The 21,830-nt window shown below is 43.2% G+C and overlaps 1 protein-coding gene across 2 annotated transcripts in view; it reads right to left on the reverse strand.

Annotated features, from left to right (window-relative positions):
• HSD17B4 (hydroxysteroid 17-beta dehydrogenase 4) overlaps positions 1–15,873 on the reverse strand; it is an 89,517-nt gene extending 73,644 nt beyond the window's left edge. Inside the window, exons 1-2 of one of the 2 annotated variants that reach the window (XM_086705691.1) lie at positions 15,735–15,873; positions 7,869–7,922 (exon numbers count right to left, since the gene is read on the reverse strand). In XM_086705691.1, coding sequence (XP_086561817.1) covers positions 7,869–7,922; positions 15,735–15,795 — 115 coding nt within the window. In that variant the 5' untranslated portion in view covers positions 15,796–15,873. Of the gene's footprint in view, positions 1–7,868; positions 7,923–12,969; positions 13,134–15,734 lie in introns of those variants that run through there. The other variant, XM_086705698.1, reaches the window with a different exon arrangement.
• Positions 15,874–21,830: the final 5,957 nt, after the last annotated feature.

The raw sequence follows: 21,830 nt of genomic DNA on the forward strand, positions 1-21,830 counted from the left end.
AGAACGTGATTCAACCCAATTTCAGCAAAAAGAAGAAAAGTATTCATAAAACATATTGTATCAGGGTCTACAATAAAAGAGAGAAAGATTATTAAAAGAGATCAGAAACTACATATAAAACTCACGCATTCAGTCACTGATTGATACCATGACTCCATTATTATATGTTAAACAAGTGACCACGCTCACTACATAGCATCTCCCTATATCCAGCCATAAAGGTATAAACATTAATTGATCATTTACTATTAGCAAGGAAATCTACGGAGAGGCACAAAGGTGTGTAAAAGTGGTGTCTGTCCTCAAAGACTTTCTCATCTACTGAAAATTAAGTATGGGATGACTACAATAATGCACACATTTTCTTTTTTTTTTTTTAATGATGACTAACCAATCTTTTTTGTTTCTTTAATGTTTATGTATTTTTGAGAGAAACAGAGACAGAACAGGGTTGGGGCAGAGAGAGAGGAAGACACAGAATCCAAAGCAGGCTCCAGGCTCTGAGCTGTCAGCACAAGAGACCGATACGGGGCTTGAACTCACAAACCATGAGATGGTGACCTGAGCTGAAGTCAGATATTTAACCAACTGAGCCACCCAGGCGCCCCTGCACAGATTTTAGCAACAAGTGTATGAAGGTAACAAAACTAAAGAATGGGGACAAATAACAAAGTTAGTTTTATGTGATAATTTAAGGTAAAATTTATATAACAGTATGCAAAACCTAATGAAACGATATATAGAGCAAGACCAAAGAACTTGAAAAACACAATTTAATAAAAACACCTGGGACAAAGAAATAATTTACTTCGCAAGATGAACATTTGGGGAGTAAAAAATTTACCAGTTAATAAATGGCATGGTAGCATATACTAAAATTTAAAGTTTTTTTAACATTACCAAATTGACGGTTGCCACATACGGAAAAAATTTTTTTTTTCTTTTGAATAGTTTTTCTTTTTTTCCCCCCCCCTTTGGATGGGAGTCAAGGCTGGTGGGACTGGGTGATTAAAGAGACAAAGAAAAAAAAGCCAATACCAAGGCACCTGGCACCTGGTGGCTCAGTCAGTTGAGTGCCTGACTTTGGCTCAAGTCATGATGTCACAGTTCATGAGTTCAAGCCCCACATCAGGCTCACTGCTGTTAGTGCAGAGCCTGCTTTGGATCCTCTGTCCCCCTCCCCTGCTTGGGCTCTTTCAAAAGTAAATAAATATTAAAATAAAAAAGAGAGACATTAGAAAAAGCCAAGGCCTAGCCATACTGAAAATCCACTAAGTCAGGTGTATTTTCACATAACGTTTTTAAGGAAATGCGCTTCTCAAAATGTGGCCTGGGATACATTTTTCTAACGATACAGTCTTATTGTCTTACCACAAATGCAAACCGGTATGGAGGCACAAAGTAATGAAAAGAGGTTTACATTATCCCTCAAGAGATGAAGAAAAGATTCTCAAGACTCAATTCCTATGAAATGTCCATTTCCGTGCAATTATTCCAATGACAGGAAACAACCACTAAAAAAAAATCAAGATTTTAAGACATGCAGCTAAAAGTCTTTTAAGAGCCTTTTTAACTAAGTAAGGAAAAGTTCAAAAGCGAATTGGCAAATGGGATATTTAAGCAAAGAAACAACTGCTCTGTTGTGCAATAGAACACTATCCTCAAGTGGAAACTGTTCAAAGTACAACCAAACACGTAAGCACTGAAGCCTGGGTAAATAATTCACTGAGGTCAATGATATGCAATGAAACAATGTGAGACAGACTTATTTAAGACAAGTCTTTACACGAGAGTGCACTAAGTTAACCGTGACCCCCATCGGTCATGCCATCATCACCTGACCTAACTCAGAGGGTTACAACCTGAACTACAAAAGCACTCTGCTTTTGTGAAAACCTTTTTTAGCCACTGTATTATGCAAAGAGACATGTATCCATACTGTGTGACACTGTTACCACTCAAAAGTGTGTCGAAGGAATAATAGTAAGTAAGTATATTTTTAAAATACCAATGCTACCTTACACTGGGAACGTAAACTGTGCATTTGTAGACAGCCATGAGGTACACTGCTGCCTCTGATCTCCATAGACCTTCTTAGGAAGCTGGTGGGAACAGCTGTTCCAACTTTCACGGATAAGGAAAGTTTGGACAAGTTAGGAAACCTGCCCCAAGCTCCAAGGCAGTATGAAATGGCAAACCCAGACTAGAGCGCGGACGAACTAACAGTGCCTCTAATGCTGTAAACAAGTCTCTTTTATCCTAAAAAGGGTGTAATTTTTTCCACTAAATGAAAAGAGAACAACACGGAGTCGCCATACTATTTTCACTGTTCATCAGCCTAGTTCATCAGGAATCTTCTCCAGAGAGCCATAAATGTATCTAAATATTTGAAGGACCACAAAATGTGGACGCAGTGCAGATGTAGGGGTAGAGGTAGTGTCGAGGTAGGGGCGTCTTAAATTAGGTTCCAGTAACCAATTCTCCTGTCTCAACAACAAGATGGCATCAAAGGTCTCTTTACTGGGAGAAAAAACAGAAAGTGGGAAACTGATCATCCAGAGTTCAGTCCTCGGACCTCTTCTCTTTCTCATTCATACTTACTACCTGGGTAACCTGATCCAGTCCCCTGGCTTCAAATACCACCTATAAACTGAGAATCTCCAGATTTATATAGTTCGCCTGTGTCCCCCACTAGTCGCGTATCCCACTGCCTACTTAATAACTGTCTGAAAGTCTACCAGGAGCGCCTCCTCTCTGCCCATCTGGCCCTCCTTCAGGGCTTCTTGTCTCAGTAAATGGCCATTCTATCCTCTGCCTTCCCTTGCAACCCACATTAGCAAATCAGCAAATCCTGCCATATCTACCTTCACGATATACCCAGAATTTAACCCCTTTGTACCACCTACACTCCTATGACCTGTTTAAATCACCACCATCTCTTACATGCATTACTGCAATATCTTGACAGGACTCTCTGTTTCCACTTCTTACCCACCCCCTCTCTTTTTTCGTGGAAAATCACAAGAGTGTACAAGAGGAGTTAATAGTATAAAAGCCCCAACGAGCCCATCATCCTCCTCCACTTCTAAGACCCTTGTTCCTCTGCAATCATTCTCCACATGGCAAGCAGAGTGATCCATTTAAAACTTCGGGGCGCCTGGGTGGCTCAGTCGGTTAAGCATCCAACTTCAGCTCAGGTCATGATCTCGCAGTTTATGAGTTCAAGCCCCATGTCAGGCTCCGTGCTGACAGTGCAGAGCCAGCTTGGATTCTCCCTCTCCTTCTCTCTCTGCCCCTCCCCGACTCGTGTTTTCTCTCTCTCTCTCTCTCTCTCTCTCTCTCTCTCTCTCTCTCACATAAACTTAAAAAAATTAAAATAAATAAAATTTAAATTAGGGCACGCTGCTCTGCCATTTGCACTCGCCAAAGGCTTCCCATCTCCATCAGGGTAAAAGCCGGTCCTGACTCAGAACTAAATGGTCTTATGCACCCTGGCCTCCTGTGAACTCTCTGCCCTCATCTCTTGGTTTTGTTCCCTGTGATGATTTTGCTGCAGCTGCACCGGCCCTCTCATTGACCCCAAACATGCTGAGCCTGCCCCTGCCTCAACACAGAGGCACTGTGGCTGCACTATGAAGCACATAGGCTCCTGGGCCCCCCATCTTGTCCCCTGCCTGTAGGTCTCTCCTAAGAGCTCTCTGGTTTTCTCTCCATATCGTTATCTGATATATATACACAGGTATTCACTGTCTGTCTCCCCACCACGCACCCCTAGAACGTCAGCTCTGTGAAAGCCGGGCCCCTGTCAGTTTTATTCCCCACTCCACCTCCTGGACTCCTAGAGCAATGCTTGCTACCTAATAAGCACCCAGTAAATTAAGTGCTGGATGAATAAATGAGCCCAGATGATGCTACAAACTGTATGGATTACTTTTAGTTTCTCAAAACCAGGGTTTTTAAGCGATAAATGGCTAAGAGCTATTCTAAAGCTATCTTTACAGGCTGTCACCCATAACCTGGGTTAGTGACAGTCATAGGAAGCATCTGGGGAAAACGTGAGCGTTGCATGGATAGGTCATTTATTATGAGCCGGAATCCACATGTGCTTTCTCGTGATCTCCGTGTGTCATGTAACCCATTCCCTTCATCAGCACGTAGGTCTTGACTGATTACTAAGCGAAGCACTATGCTCACACGGGAAGAGAATACCTCAGTACATAAGGCAGGCCCTTTTCTCTAAGAATCTAGAAAAGAAACACGTGTTAGATAAGGAGGCTGGGATGCCCGTGAGTTGTGACATATATCCAAGTCCTGAGCACAGTGCCCAGCACGTGGCAGGCAGTCCTGACTACTGGCTCCTTGCTTTCCCCTTAGAAAGACATCAAATTGTTGATGCCACTGAACCCCTACCATAATCCTGAAAGTCAGACAAGGTGGTTACCAATAGTGTGTGAGAGGTCACACGATTAGGCAGTATGGCCAGGACTGGAAACGTGACCTAACTTCAAAGGCAGCTCACTTTCCCCACCACGGTTCAGCTTTTGGCCATGAGGATCACAGAGGGGTAGAAACATGGGCTCTGGCATCAGCCCCCAAGAATCTGAAAGGCACCTTTACCAGTCACTGTGTAACTGTAGCCCAGGAAAGAAATGGTGCCCACCTCACACAAGAGGATTAGGATTTGGGTTACCCAAAGGTGCTACTTCTCCAGCTCAAGAACAGAAAACTTTCCTCCTTGCTTACTGTCAAAGAAGAGGTTCTTCTTGCTGCACAACTTCAGCTTTTTTCATGTTCGTGCCCTCAAGAGAAAACTTAATATTTAGAGTAGTGGACATGGCTCACCTACTGAGCAAAATTCAAAACTATTCCACTCCCAGCATTCCCTTCAAATATGGGCAAACATTTCCTGTAAGTTGTAGTTTCTAGAAAACCAAACATCTTTGTTGTAACTATTAGCCAAAGGCTGAGCAGTCCTTATGCCCAGACTGAAACCTCCCCTAAGGTTTTCTATTATGCAACATAAAACACAGCAATCAGGGGCGCCCTGGTGGCTTAGTCGGTTAAGCGTCCAACTCTTGATTTCAGCTCAGGTCATGATCTCATGGTTCATGAGATCAAGCCCCATGTCCAGCTCCACAGAGACAGTGTAGAGCCTGCTTGGGATTCTCTCTCTCTGCCTCTCCCCTGTTTTTGCACGGTCTCTCTCTCGAAAAAAAATAATAAACTTAAAAAAAAAACTCTATTTAAAAAAAAACATAGCAATCATATTAATACAGAGTTAGAGAATATCTTAAGTGATGCTTGGCCAAGTGATTTCCTTTGGTCACTGAAACGTGAGTGGAGTGGATTTCAGAGCCACCAAGCAGACCCACTGGTATTTCTCATCCATCCACCACCAGCAATGTCCCAGACAGAGCTGCTCCTTTAACTGGAATCCTGAAATTAGGAAGATGCTTAGAGCAGAGACACAGCTGACCAGAAGCTGAAAGCTCACAAAAAACATGAAATAATCCTTTATTATTCTACATCACTGAGACACATTTGTTTATCCGGCATAACCTGACATAAGTTGACTTACATGAGAAACAAGTTCTTCTATCCCTCTGTTCTTACTTCTTACTGGACTCTGAGCTAGTCATAAAATTATCGGAGGAATCACCCTCCCACAAACGAGACGTTCTGATGTCACGCCATTCCAGGTTTACTTATTCCTCTACTTTTTCTTACTCATGTAAAACATACACGAGCAGAACTAACATTAACAAAGGAGAAACATTAGTGTGCGTGAGGCACCCCGGAAGCAGGGCATCTAGGTTTTCAAAAGCTGAAAGAGAGGGCAGCAGTGGTCGGGGAAGAACACAACTCACGGCTGGCCTAGAAAGCTCATGGGTAAGTCACAGAATAAAAAGCTGTAGAAAATATCAGCCAAAAGCTAAGCAGTATGACACAGTCTGACTTCTCCCCTCCACCAAACTACATCTGGCTCTTCAATCAAGTTTGACAAATATTTTTCCAAGGGGCAAAACTACCTGCCTCGCCAGAGTTCTACCAGCACTTGTGGCAACACTCCGCTAAGGGACATGCCATGCCTATTTATCTGCTTGCTGGAACTCAAAAACTCCTCTCCCCAATTTAGTAAGTTCAGCGGTAACACAAAAATATAGGAAACCTGATCCACACAAACACACATTGCTGTAAATTTCTCTCCAAAACAAGTTTATAAACTAAGATTATACTTAATCACAACAAGTAGGACTTTATCCAACCAGTCTCAAACACACACCAGGCCCTCCCCCATTCCCTCCAGAACGAGTCTGCTTCAAACAACAATAAGGGCCCCAAGGAACAAAGTACCTTCTTTGCACAAGGATATATTCCAGGTCCTATAGGAGATAGAGAAGATAAAACAAGGACCTTATACTTACAGAAGTGAGTAGAAAAAAAAATGTAAATGCATAAAAGTTAAAAGTTAATAATATTAAGAAATGGATAGCAAAAGAAAAAAAAAAAGACAAAACAGTAAAAACATGAAATATCTTGGGAAAATGTGGCAAAGAGGGCCGGAACTATATACCCTCTAGCTAAATTCCACAATATCAAAATGTGTCCTTGTCACAAGAAGATGGGATTAATGGACAGTGGACATGACCTTAAGCAAGGAACATCCAAAGACTCTGTGTCCCTTCCATAAAGGTAAGCTACATAGGGGCACCTGGGTGGCTCAGTCGGTTAAGTGTCCGACTTCGGTTCAGGCCATGATCTCACAGTTCATGGGTTTGGGCTCACATCAGGCTCTGTGCTAACAGCTCAGAGCCTGGAGACTACTTGGGTTTCTGTGCCTCCCTTTCTCTCTGCCTCTCCCCAACTTGCACTCTGTCTCTCTCTGTCTCTCTCTCTCTCTCAAAAATGAATAAACATTTTAAAAAATTTAAAAAAAAAAAAAAAAAAAAAGATAAGCAACGGATCCACACTGAGGCAGAAGAGTATATTCAAATGTCCTGTTTGGGTGTTCTTTAGAAAACCAGGCTATGCACTTACCCTTTTGTTATGCATGGCTCCATAAACAAATTGGAGGAAATTTGTTTCTCTGTATTCCTTAGTAAGAGGTAGAAAAAAGGGCTATAGAAAGTCATCATGGGCGAACAATTTTATCCCAGCAAAGATACTAATAAATATTGGGCCATATCATCTGCCTTACCCACCTACCCTGCACTGAATACTCATTCATTTATTCCCCACAGAGGAATGGCTGAAGACGAATCCACTCCTGTGTGCACACCACATCATGTCAGTCCAAAACGTTTAGATTCCTACAACCTCCCACCTTTGGGATTCTTCAGTACAGCATCTTCTAACTGATGAGCCATAATCAAATTCATGCAACTGCCTCTCCAATTAAAACTTTTAAAATGTGTTGCAAAAAGCTTCCATGTGAAAAATTTTAATGAAAGAGGTTTAAAAAAAAACAGCAACAACATACTTTGGATTCTCGGACTCCAAACTTCTAGTCCTCAAAATACTTCTTATTCTTATCAATATACTTACTTACACAGATTCATCTCGAACCAGCCTTCTATCTCAAAAACTTACAGCTGGCAATTTACCAAATTCAAGAACTTCCTTTTATACAATAAATGCCTGACCATCTTTATCAATTCTGTTCATGTGCAAAGTCTGTGAAACTAGTCTACTTTAAAAAGTAAGTTATAAAGTCATTCTCAAGGCGGACAATTGTGCTGGCAGAAGAAATTAACCAGTGATGAAATCTGACTTGGGCAAATTATTTGCTATAAAGGCAAAGCTGGCTGACTTGTGAAGAGTCTACTTTAAATACCAGCTACTCATTAAAAAGAAAAATATCAACTTACCAACAACTGATGCACCTCTTTCTGCAAACGCCAGGGCATAGGCTCGGCCCAGTCCTAATGAAAAATAAAATAATCAGAAAGTTGACCAAATGTTGGCATCATTTTTTTGGTCTGCTCAAATCAACCCCTATTTCAAAGTAACTGGTGAGGAATTAATTATATTACAGTGGTAGTGTCTTCATTGGTACTCTCAACATCTATTTTACCTTCTTCAACCTATAGAGGTCTGAAAGCTTAAAACTATATTTTCTATCTATTCTGCCTACCATTTCCTACCCCTCTACCTAGCTGCTAGGCTGGCTCGATGTGGGCACCACCATTACATGTATTTGCCTACCTGGAAGGTGGAAAGGAGGCAAAAGTTACCTTACTGTGACTTCTGGCTGTTGCTGTTGGTTAAGAGGCTGATTTCTTGAAGTTTCCTAGATATTAAGAAACAGTGAGTGGGGAACCTGGGTGGCTCAATCAGTTGAGCGTCTGACTCTTGATTTCAGCTCAGGTCATGATCTCATGGTTTATAAGACCGAGCCCTGTGTTGGGCTGTGTGCTGACAGCACAGAGGCTGCTTGGAATTCTCTCTCTCCCCCTCTCTCTCTGCCCCTCCTCTGCTCACTCTCTCGCTTTCAAAATAAATAAATAAACAAAAGAAAAAGAAAGAAGGAAGGAAGGAAGGAAGGAAGGAAGGAAGGAAGGAAGGAAGGAAAGAAAGAAAGAAAGAAAGAAAGAAAGAAAGAAAGAAAGAAAGAAAGAAAAGGAAAGTAAAGAAAAAGAAAAGAAAGAGGAAAGAAAGAGAAAAGAAAACAAGGAAACAGTGGTTATAGGGGCAACTTCTTGATCTAGCTCCCTAATCTCTGGACAGCACCTTCCATTCTCTAGATCCTTGATATCCAGGGCTGTTTGGGCTGCAGCAGTTCCAGAAGCAGCCGCAGGGGTAGTAGCTCCCCTAATGAACCACTTCCATATCTTTCCCCAAGTCAATGCAAGAGGAAGTGCCTAAGACCCAGTGCCTGTGTTAAATCCTTTCCTGCTCCAAATATCTAGAGATTTCTATATCCTGCACTGAACCCTGACTACATAATCACCAAACACAAAAAATATTTAATTCTGACTCAAAGGTATGAGGTGTAAATTTGTTATCTGAAAATATATATACACTTAGGAGTTTTCTGGGAAACAGAAGTGTGTGACTAGCAACCAAGGGAGGAATTCTTGCAGGGCGCCTGGGTGGCTCAGTCGGTTGAGTGTCCAGCTTCAGCTCAGGTTGTGATCTCGTGGTCCATGGGTTTAAGCCCCACAGCTTGGAGCCTGGAGCCTGCTTCAAATTCTGTCTCCTTCTCTCTCTGCCTCTCAAAAGTAAGTAAACTCATGCCGTCTCTCTCACTCTCTCAGAAATTAGTAGACATTTAAAGAGAGGAATGCTTGCTTTTGTATTGTTTAAATTGTTTTAGCATGTATACATTTTTTATTTAAATTGATTGGCAAATGTGATTAGTAGCTTAAATTTAATTTAAATGGATAAACAAGTATACAAAGAAGAAAGAACCCAAAAGATAGTTTTCCAAAACTGAAAGATATCACCAAATAATTTATTTTACAAGTTAATTCACCATTTTTTTTTTTTTTTTTTAAGAGAGAGAGAGCAGGAAGAGGGGCAGAGGGAGAGAGAGAAAAAAAATGAACTCCAAGCAGGCTCCATGCTCAGTGCGGAGCCTGACTCAGGGCTTGATCCCACAACTCTGGGATCATGATATGAGCCAAAAGCAAGAGTGGGACGCTCAACCAACTGATCCACCCAGGCGCCTCTTTTTCAGAAATTTTTTTAGAAGTTAATCCACTTTGAATGGATAAGAGAGACCTCAGCCAATACAAGAACTCAAGTCTTCTCATATTTTATACAAGCAAGGCTGAAGCACTTGTTCTAAACATGGTGTTTAAAGAAATCACATGCTCATGACCAGAATGCAAAATTAATGGTAACACAGTAGAAAATCATCAGATGAAAGGAACAGGGTAGGTCTCTCGGAGAGAGAGTGACCTAATCAGAAAATTACCTCAACTTAAAATCAAGATACACAGTTCTCTCAAAAGATTGTAAGTGATGTACTTTTATCACAAAGGCTCATATAAACTGTACACAAATCTGCACACAAAGTAAAAAATGACAGCCTCCTTTTTCCTCCAATACCACTAGCCCATAGCAGACTGGTAAGGGTCCTTCCAGATTCTAACATGTGTGCTTAGGTAAACATTATTTAACTACTTCATGTCCATTAGTCTGCCTCCCCACTTAAACTAGAAGGCTCTCGATGGCTGAGATTGAATATGTCACTCTTTTGCATTTCCCACAACTTGGCTTTAAGGGCCAAGGGCACAAAAAGTTAAATCCAAGAGCCTCCATTTTGTCTTAATCTCTTAAATCCTCTCTTAAATCTCCCCCACACCTAAATACACTGCCAATCACCCCCTCCCCTCCATTTCTTTCTTTCTCTCTTTTTTTTTTTTTTTTTTGACCTTAATTTCTTTAGCATTGTTAAATCTCAGTTGATTCTTAACTCAAACTGCTGGTTCAGTTTCTCTTCGATGGTTTACACTTCTCTCTACTCTAATGGAGCCCCTGAGAATAGCTTCCTAGACTCTTTCACTCTGTAGCTTTATCAGTCTAAGGAATTCAGATGACTTCCAAATCCCTCCCCTGACTTCAGGATCTCCACCTACTCACACACCCTTCTCACTATCTCCAGATCCAACATTTGCTAATCTCATAACCATCTCGAATTCAAAATGGCCTGACTCCCTTCTTTCCCGGCCCAAATCCTCCACTCTCAACAGTTACATCCCCAATAACTATTTCAGTCAGCTAATAAACAGCTGTTATACCCTGTTATTCCCCTGTTGTACCACCAATCATGGCAAAAGTGTTTACATAAAGCCTGGACAATTCTAAACCTCTCCTATCAGGTTATTTCACGTAATAAATCTCCCATTTTATTGCTCCTGAAATACATTAAACTAATCTATATTTCAAGCTACACAACAACACTTTAATAATGCAGATATATTTCTCTTTAGCTGCAGAATATGAGCGGATTGAAGTCAGACTAATTCCCACACAGGCCCAGTAGGCATTCATGGACACCCTCTCCAGAGATGTTCAGCACTACCTCAGTTCATTGGGTTTGGATCTCTAAATAAGAACCCCAAGACTCAAGGAAAATGGTCTCTGTGGCAGGACTGGAATTTGATCCCTATCTCCCTTCCCCAATGATGATCTGGAACAGTCTCTACTTCACCACAAAACTCCCTCATATCGGCAACAGCTAATGATTGTATCATAATCCGGGCAATGGAAAGTCTGCACAGCTCTTTAAGACACAAACCAGTTTGTAAACAGGAGGTACTAAGTCCTTAATTGTCGAGTCACAACTCTAATGATTCACAAAATCAATTTCGTAGGTTTTGCAATCTGCATGTACTTAGTGAAAGAGAATAGAAAATTTTAGAGTGCACTTCATTTACTATGTACCATGTCAGGAACTTGCTTCAAATATAAATGATGTACCTGTGTACTGAATCTTGGTGCAAAATGCATTTCATACTGTGAATCACTCACTGTCAAAAGAGGCTTAAAACACTGAGTGCATCACTTAATTATTTCCATCAAAAGCAAAGTGTAAACCAAATGTTTTCCTAAGGACATACGATCATTTTAGAATGAATATAGCGAGGAATACAAACCTGGCCACCAATTAATACTAAAAGCACTTTCCAAAAGGCAGCATTAGAATCCATTCTATCAATGGAGATATAAAGATACGAATGGACCAACTGGAATAATTCCACTGATGTGACTGTTAATACACAATTTAAATTAATTTCACATTAGGTCTATTTTATTTATTTTTTTTTAATTTTTTTTTCAACGTTTATTTATTTTTGGGACAGAGAGAGACAGAGCATGAACGGGGGAGGGTCAGAGAGAGAGGGAGACACAGAATCGGAAACAGGCTCCAGGCTCCGAGCCATCAGCCCAGAGCCTGACGCGGGGCTCGAACTCACGGACCGCGAGATCGTGACCTGGCTGAAGTCGGACGCTTAACCGACTGCGCCACCCAGGCGCCCCAGGTCTATTTTAGATATAAGGTACCACCAAAGGGGATTCAAAGGCACTGAAGGTCAAGATCCCTACATGTGGTGGTCACAGAGGGGAAACACTGCAAAATCACACTGCCAAGCCCCGGTATGGGTATGGTATGGGTATGAGCGGTTTTAGTTTTTTCTCCTTCAAGAATGGGGTTATTTCACAAAACAAATCTCCATTTTGTTTCTCCCGAAATACAGGAAGATCTGGTCTACTTCAGAAATGTCTCTGCCCACCAGTTTGTCCCCACTCCACTCCCACACTAACGCCTGCCTGACTACTGTAGGCATTTGAGGCTTGATAAGCATACCAACTTAAACTTCAACCAGAAGACTCTTATCAGATAACTTCTTTAAAGAGGAACTTCTCAAGATGCCCAAATCAACCGACAGATGAAAAGAAACACTGCATGGTTGACTTTTCAAAGGCAAGGGGCTGACATCTCTACTCCTCTGCTGGGGGTGGGTGCGGCGGAAGGTTCCTGCCGCGAACGACTTTCCTGCAACCTTTAAAAGACTTGACGACAGGCCTAAGAGTCGCAAGAAGGGTCGCGATCGAGCGTCATTAGCAACTTTTACCCAGTCCTGCAAGCCGTAGTCCAGCCCGGCCTCCGTCTTGCAAGACCCAAGGCCTTGGGAAGCGGCCACAAGGAAGGTGAGGCGGGAAGCGGGCTGCACGGGACTGTGTGACGAGGTGTTGATGGTTCCCCACTCAGTGCTGGCCAGGCCCACCTCTCCCTGCTCTTCAGAGTCGACGACCCAAGAACAGCTGTTACCCGTCCTCCCTCCCGGCCCACCGGGTCCAGTGGGTCTCCACAAATCGCCTACTTCCGCCGCCCCACCGCTGCCCGCAGCCCCGACGCCAGGAATGCAGCTCTGGCTGCGCGGGTATCCTGGGACGAAAAGGGGGTCTCAGGGTGCAACAGCTAGACCGGCGTCCGCCCTCCGGCTTTCGCGTGCTCACCTCCCCCCGCGCCGGTGACCAGTACCACCCGCCCGTCGAATCGCAGCGGCGAGGCCATGAGTCCTGCCTGCGACACACACACAAACCGAAATGCCGCAGCTCAGACTGAGAAACCGAAAGGAGAGGAGGAGACGCGGAGGCGGGATGGGAGTGACCTGCAGGTTTTAGGGAAGAAGGACGCCGTAGTTTTCCAAGTGCGCCCGCGCGAGAATCCCTTAGAACTCTGGGAAATGTAGTCCGGCGTGCTTCACGTGGCTGCAAGAGCCAGCTCAGGCGGTTTGGCTTGAAAGGGCCACTTCTGCTGCTGGAAGTAGTGGGACCTCCTAGGACCTGTGCAGTAAAATGGCTCACACGACACCAGGCTTACCTCCATGCTCTTGTCGTTTTGTCATTCACTCAAAACTGTTTTCTGGACTTTGGCCCTAGCCTTAAATAGCTTTAAGACATAGCCTCTGAGAAAGGCACCTTTACCAATGGGTAAAGATTTCTTACAATGTAATCCTTGAACCTCATGCATGAAAATCATCCGAGAACTGTCAAAAACGGACAGTCCTAGACCCTGACAGTGAACTCCCAAAGAAGAAACTCGGGGGACAAAAACAAAAACAAACTTTTAACAAGTGCTCCTAAATGACCTTCACTTTTGTATATTAAGCAAGGTCATATGGGGGCGTCTGGTTTGCTCAGTTGGTTAAGTGTCGGACTTCAGCTCAAGTCAAGATCTGGACGTTTGTGAGTTCCAGCCCCGCATCAGACTCACTGCTCACTGCAGAGCCTGCTTCAGACCCTGTCTCTCACTCTCTCTGCTCCTCCCCCACTTGCGCTGTCACAAAAATAAAACATGAAAGAAAAGAAAAGAAAAGAAAAGAAAAGAAAAGAAAAGAAAAGAAAAGAAAAGAAAAAGAGGGCACAGTGGATTGGGTGGTGACTTGGCCCCAGGTCATGATTCCTGGTTCGTGGATTCCAGTCCCGGTTCGTGGATTCCAGTCCCGGTGTCGGGCTTTGTGCTGACAGCTCAGAGCCTGGAGCCTGCTTGGGATTCTGTTTCTCCCTCTCTCTCTGCCCCTCCCCCACTCACACTGTGTGTGTGTGTGTGTGTGTGTGTGTGTGTGTGTGTGTGGCTCAAAAATAAATAAACGTTAAAAAATTTTTAAAGAGAAAGGTCATATGGTGTGATTCATTCATTTATCACTGATTCAATACTTACAGGCGGTAGACACAAGTTTACAGATGAACAATCAGGTCCTCCAGAGGTGTTCAAAGTTACTAAAGGTAAGCCTTTCATAACCCTAGAGCATGATAAAACACATGACAAATCTGTACAGGTCTGCAACTAGTGCCAAAATAAACGGCCCCTATCCTTAGGGTGAAAGGGGAAATTTCCAAAGCAGATGATGCCCAAAGACCCTTAAAAAGTGAGCTCTGCAAACAACGAATATTACAGGCAATGGAAACACTAGCTAGATGCGGGGGAGGGAGGATGTAAAGCCGCAGAAATAACCAGTCGGTCAGATCATGTTTAGGTGTTTTAACTTATTGCAAATGGTTTTAAGCAGGATTACTCCAGACTACACATTAACATCGTGGCAAGCTCACTCTGCCTCATTATTGACGATTGGTTGGAAGTGAACAAGGTGAGCAGAAACCTACTGGGAAAAATCTTGGAGATTCAAAGTAAGACAGAGGAAATGTTGGAGAGGGAAAATCTGGAGATATTTCTGGAAATGGGGTCAGCTCTTTGTGATTGGTTGACTGTGAATGTGAGGAACGATTGAACACCGGTATTTCTGGCTTGAGAATCTAGGTTATGGTGGGCCATTCTTCAAAATAAGGAATAGTGAGAGAAGAGCAGCTTTTGAAGGGAACACGGCTTCGATTTAGGGCAAACTGCATTTGGGAAGGGAAGTGAAGCTACAGCTGGAGTTGTCTACAGACAACTGTGATTCTAGAGCACTGAGAGTTTTTGGTATCCTTGAACTCAAGCCTAAAGCTCCAGAGAGCAGTCCTTTCTTTCACAGAAAACTAAACCAGCACCCTGCTGTCTTAGTCATTTGTCCACATCTGCCTTATGACGTTTGAACCCTGAATTCTGCTGCTCATTGAAACCCAGGAAGGACAGCCCAGAGCGCGCTGGACCCAAAGACCAGAGGATAAGGGTGTTAAGAATTCTTTCCCCTCACTTCTGGCGGAACCTTGCCCCGCCCAGGCATCGCCTCCAACCAATGGGAACGCGCCGCCTAAAAGGCGGAGCTCACCTCTCAGTTCCGGGCCTGCGCAGCTGCCACCCTCTGCTCCGCCCAAAGGCTCCTCGGTTCAGGCCAATGGCAAACTTCTTTGCTTATTGGTCATGAAGAACGACTGGAGGCCTCAACCGCAGGCATTTCGAAGGCAAGCTCTGCTCGCCCTGCAAGTGAGCCGGGGGCAAGGCCAAATGGGAATCCCAGGTTCAAGAGTAACCCTGTGTGACAACTCAGGTTGTCCTGAGACTCAGGTCTCCAGGTCCCTACTTCCTACCCACGAACGATGGAATTTCAGCGACTGAGTAAAGCCTCAAGCTAGAACCCACAGGGAAGCACTGGCCCATTCGCCAAACTCCCCTGATTTAAGATGTTGCAATAGCTGGACATCTGTTTTTATATAGTGTTGTAATCTCTGTTGTTTAATCCAGTAACCCAGTTCTTCTGTTGGAAGGGGGAAAAAAAAAGACTGAGTTCATTATTCCTACTTACAGAAATGTAAGCACAAAATGAACCCAGGTGACTTACTCTGAAGTGCTTTCAGCCAAAGGCCTACAACAGGAGCCAGAAGTAAGGATTTCTCAGCCATTGCTGGGAAGCCAGTCCTCCATGTCCCAGACTCACAACTGGGCACTGGCTTGTCCCAGACCAGGGCCAACAGGCATGACCGAGCACCAACTAGTCTTCAATGATTCCCCAATAAATATGCTTTGAATATGAATGAGAGGCGGCACAGATTTAAGACCTAGAGTCTTGGAAGTTAACACACTACCAGAGCACTGCTATCTATGTGTAAGTTATTCTCTAGTGTTCTTAGGTTACCCTCACATCCTCATTCTTGTGGGAGGGGAGGCGAAAAAGGACACTTGAACTTGCCAGTTAAAGGCAACTCCATCTGTTTGAGGGTGAATGCTATCTTTCAGGATTTCACCCTCCTCCTTCTGGCCCAAATGTCACCTTAACAGAGAGGAAAGGTTTGGCAGAAGCGGAGCCATGCTGGCCTCTTTTTTCCCTTCTAGCTACTGATAAAGTGCATGGGCTTAGATAGTCCTAGAATCTGCTCTGCATTCTTTGACACTCTCTGAACTGTTTTAGCAACTTCTGTGTAAGTCTAGACCCATAAACATATGTAGGCAAATAAAAAAATTACTCAAATACAATTTTAAAATAAATCAGAAATATGTATGTATGTATCTATCTCTTCCATACCAGCCAGGAGCCAAAAGAGACAGGAGTAGGACCTAATGCTTGCTCATCCCATACACTAACAAGACCATTGCCATGCTGCTGCAGTTACCCTCTGATAATTCAAGGTCACTTGCATGGCAGTGACTTCTCAGAGTCAAAATTATCCTTTTCATTGTCTCATTTCTTCAAACTCAGGTCCCAGGGAGGGAACAAGGAGTGCTGCATCCCTGAAGAACCCAAGCCAACCACACCCCCTATCAGCTACCTTCCTAATCTTTCTCCATCCTCTCCCCAATGAGAATTCTATTTAATCTTTCCTGCTGGTCAGAACTCCTCCTAAGTTTGTCCTCTTTGCTCCCATTTTATGGATGTCTCTTTTCTAAGGGGTTACTCTTCTAAGAGAGATGCTAATAAGCTTTATGGCTTAGTCCCAACAGTATATGGTGAACTGGGAGAGCATAAAAGGATATGATAGTGCAGTGAAAGATATTCTTTTTACTGCCAGACTGAACCCACTTCCTATTGTTGGAGAATACCTTCAACAGCAATGAACAAGAGGATATATCTAGCCCCTCTTTCCTATGGCCTCACTTAATATGGATCTCCCAAAGAAGGAGGGATGGCTAATCCTACTGCATAGCCAAGGACACATGTTTTGAACCACATTTACCACGGTGAGGATATCATGCTCTAAAGGCAGTAATCAAGCCCCATTTCCCTTTCACTTCCTATACCTACACAGTGGACTTTCTTCTGCTTCCTCTCATCTTCTGTGCAGATCAGCAAACCAGGCAAGACTGCTTCTTAGCTGGTATGAGGCTCAGCCATCTCCCTCCTGCCCTTTCTTTCCCAATATGACAGCTTGATCTAGATGATCACTTGAGTCATAGAGTGGCCAGCCTAGGCCTGCTTGGCATTGGGCATTAGGACAAACATACACTTTTTTTGTAATCTGTTTCTTTTCGTTTCTCCTGTGGGCTTCCTTTTTCTAACCCTGCACTTGCAGAGCTTGGAATGTGAAATAGGGAAAAGTCCACATTGCACAGATAAGAACTTCCATCTGGAGCTAAAATAAAACAAGAAGAGATGAAAACATCTGTATTCACCATGGCTGGTTTAAGGTGTCCCCGAGCTGCAGCTGGTTCGAGATTGTCACTGTGCAGGCTGATTGAGCACTTGGAGACCACAGTAGCTGAGTTTTATAAGAAAATAGATTCATTTGAGAATCAGCACAGACTTTCCAGGAACTCAGACTGCATAAGCCAGAATCGAGTCTTGGAAAGAGATAGAAATTTCTCTTCTGAGTCACAACAAGCACTCAAAGGGACCCTAGAGTAGCTGTACTTTGGATGAACTTCAGACCCAGCTATTAGCAAGCATGGAGCACTTCAGACCTGGCTTTTTCTCAAGCTCAGATTAATAAGTAGGAATCTAACGGATTTTTTGTGATTTTTTTCCCCCTCTTTTTTCTTGTTTCTCAACCTGGGGTAGATGACCCAGGTTGGATTTGCTGCAGTAAGAAGATATTTGCAGGCAAGAAATGGTTGTGCATCTTTCAGAGTAGAACAGCTTACGTGAGCGTGCCTTCACTGGGCCTCGGAAGCACCATCTTGACATTGACGGTGGTGACCATACAGGCGGAGAAAGCCTTGGGTTCTGCCAGGTATCTGCCAGAGGACTATATGGAAACACAACTCACCTCCTTACAGAAGATTTTCCCGATTGAGTTTAGCTTCACAGACCCGGGCTAACTTACACAGTATGACTGGTAAGCTGACAAGCTCAAGCAAGAGGCTCTTCTCTTTTTCTCCATTCCCCAGATAATCCTAACACAGTTGGCTGGCGACTGCAGTATAGGTCAGGATCATGCTGGGATCTGGGAATGTTATTTTTGCCTCTGGTAACTGCTGCTGGTGTTTTTATAAATATCACAGGAGTGTGGCTGCTACTATGCTGACTTTATGTAGCCTGTGCTCTTTGGAATAGTAAGACACGTGAGGGACTTACAGTTGGCTCAGTCTTGCTCTCTAGGGCTTGGAGGAGTCACATCCATTCTAGTATAAGATGCACAAGATATGGTGAAAGCATCTAGTGGGGGCCAGTGTATAAAAGTTAAAGGCATTCGGGGCACCTGGGTGGCTCCATTGGTTGAGTCCCTGACTTGGGCTCAGGTCATGATCTCACAGTCCATGAATTCGAGCCTCACGTGGGGCTCTGTGCTGAAAGCTCAGAGCCTGGAGCCTGCTTCAGATTCTGTGTCTTCCTCTCTCTCTGCCCTCTTCTGCTGGCATGCTGTCTCTCTCTCTCTCACACAAATAAACTTAAAAAAAGTTAAAAGCATTTAAATAAAAGTAGGACCATGTTTTCCATTTTAAATGTGTCTCTTGTACACACAGCACCTTATGCAAGAGTTAAGATTTGAATATTGATATGTTCCACCTTTATTTATTAAGACTCTTGCACTATGAGTCAGGCAATGTTCTTGATGCCAAGAATAAAACAGACAAGGTCCTTGCACTCACGTAGCTTCCATTCGAGAGAAGAGAGATGATTAACATACGGATAAATAAATGATTCCATCTAATTGCAGGCACTAAGGAAAAAAATTATCAATTCATCAGAGTTCATTATGGGCACTTTCTTAGTGCTTTATAAATATTTCCTTATTTGATTTCCTTATAACAATCTGTAAAGTACATACTACAATTATCCTCCTTGAGAGATGAGGAAACTAAAAGCACAAACAAGAGTAAATAACTTAGCCAGCATGCAGTGAAGTGAGGAGTCAAACCCCCCACAGTGTAGCTCTGTTGCTGAAACAAAGTAATAGCATTCAAAAGACATTGGAAGTGGAGACAGGAGGGAGGTACTAATTTAGAGAATATAACTAGGAAAGGCTTGTGAAGAGGTGAATTTGCAGCTGAGTCTGGAACCTGTGAAGAACCTGTCAGACAAGGATTGTGAAGGAGCTTCTGGAACAGAACAAATAGCACATACCAAGCTCTGTGGGGAGAAAACCTTCACACTTCCTGGCACATGAGGAGGTCAAAGAAGTGGGCAAGGACCAGCCTGTGTCTAGTCTTGTAAACCACGGTTGGGAGTGTGGATTTTATTCTAACTATAAAGGGAATCCCTTGAAAACCAGGGAAGCAAAATGATCTGATATGCAAACTACATTAGAAGAATGTAAGTGCCCTGGGAGGAACACATCACCCAATAACTGGTTGGTTCTGAACCTGGGTTGGAGACCATGGCAATGATCAAGGAGACTGCTTTATCTGTTCGTTGCATGAAAATTTACTTGTCAGGACACCTGGTTAAGTTTCTGACTCTTGATTTTGGTTCAGGTCATGACCTTATGGTTCGTCGGTTGGAGCCCCAGATCTGTCTCTGTGCTGACAGTGCAGAGCCTGCTTGGGATTCTCTCTCTCCCTCTGTCCTTCCTTGCTTGTGTGCTCTCTCTCTCTCTCAAAATAAATAAATGAACTTAAAAAAATTACTGTGTAATTATACAAATGAAGAACTTTTGATTTTATTTTTTTAATGTTTATTTATTTTTGAGAGAGAGAGAAAGACAGAGCATGAGCCAGGGAGAGGCAGAGAGAGAGGGAGACACAGGATCTGAAGCAGTCCTCAGGCTCTGAACTGTTAGCACAGAGCCGCATGCAGGGCTCAAATTCACAGACCGCGAGATCATGACCTGAGCCAAAGTCGGATGCTCAACCGACTGAGCCACCCCGGCGCCCCTACAAATGAAAAACTTTTAGAAACAATTTAAGCTCCATAAGATCCCATGAATTGTCGCTTAAAACCCACTCAGTTCCAAGCAGATGCATGATGTTAAAGAAATCACAGTATTTGTGCTGCTTGTGAAGTCTGCTTTAGACACAAACCTGAATTCTGGAATGTGTAGCTCCCTTAGAGAAACCACAAGCAGTCACGTGTATTGCCCAGTGAACACATCATTGTAGGGAGAAGTTGAGAACACCAAGAAGAGGCATACTAACTGAAGCTGCATTGTGAGGCTTGGCAAACCCAAATAAGGAATAAGACCTTGGCTGGTTCGTCCCCTGGGAAGCAGCCTCTACTCCTGTGCGTTGTATGAAACACTGAAAACCCTTTTCAGTATCTGGTGAGCTACTGCCATTTCCCTATTTCTTTATAAAATGAACCTGATGAAATGTGCTCTGAGAGTAAGCCTGGCTTATGGACGCTTAAGCCACACGGGATTTACCGCCTACTTGCGGTAGCTCACTGCTTTCAGTCATCCAACTTCCTGTTCACAACCCCTCATTCATCACACAGTTTACTTCCTGCTGCCTTGCTGTTCACCTCACCTCCTTCCATTCCACTTGGAGTCTTCAGAAACATGTGCACAATCTGTCTAGCGCCTCCTAGTTAGTTATTAATGGTCTCACTTCCAGTGACTTTTTCTATCCAACCAACTGCTGGCATTTTCTCCCATGGTTAAATCCTGCACATGTTCATTACCTCTCACCACTTCTGAAAAACATGTCCAAACATTTTACCTTTCCAGCTCAGGTGTTCCCATTGTGGAATTCTTCCCTATCATTCTGACCTCCAGTGCTTGACTCCTGTGACTCTCTCAAAGCCGACAGCTTCTTCTGGTCTCCCTTTCTGTCTTGCTTAGTTAGACTCCATGGTTCATCATTACAATTCACCATCTTGTTTCTTTTCCTCCTACTACACAATCCTCGAAAACTTTTCTAATTTTATTATTATTTCTTTCTTGATACAAGAGTTATTTACAAGTGTGATTCTTTTTTTTTAATTTTTGTAATTCAATGTTTATTTATATTTTGAAAGAGAGACAGAGAGAGAGAGCACACACAAGTAGAGGAGGGAAAGAGAGAGAGGAAGACCCAGAATCCGAAGCAGGATCTGGACTCTGAGCTGTCAACACAGAGCCCGATGCAGGGCTCGAACTTATGAGCCATGAGATCATGACCTGAGCCAAAGTCAGATGCTTAACTGACTAAGCCACCCAGGTGCCCCATTTACAAGTATGTTTCTTAATATCAAACATAAAGGGATTTTCTAGTAATCTTTTTGTTGTTGATTTTGAGCTTAATGCATTATTATCAGAGAACATATTCTGATTTCAATCCGTTTTGATATACTGAGGTTGGCTTTAGGACCCAACGTATGTTCTTAAGAATGTGTATTTTGCAGGGGCGCCTGGGTGGCTCAGTTAAGCAGCCAACTCTTGGTTTGGGTTCAGGTCATGATCTCATGGTTTTGTGGGTTTGGGCCCTGCGTCGGGCTCTGCACTAACAACACAGGACCTGCTTGGGATTCTCTGTCTCCCTCTCTCTGCCCCTCCTGCACTCTCTCCCTCTCAAAAACAAATGAATAAACTTTAAAATAAATACATAAATTAAAAAATTTTTTTAAAAAAAGAAGGTGTATTTTGCA

The sequence above is a fragment of the Puma concolor genome, chromosome A1 (assembly GCF_028749965.1).
Source record: "Puma concolor isolate L17-30 chromosome A1, mPumCon1.1.hap2, whole genome shotgun sequence".
Taxonomy (NCBI): Eukaryota; Metazoa; Chordata; class Mammalia; order Carnivora; family Felidae; genus Puma; species Puma concolor.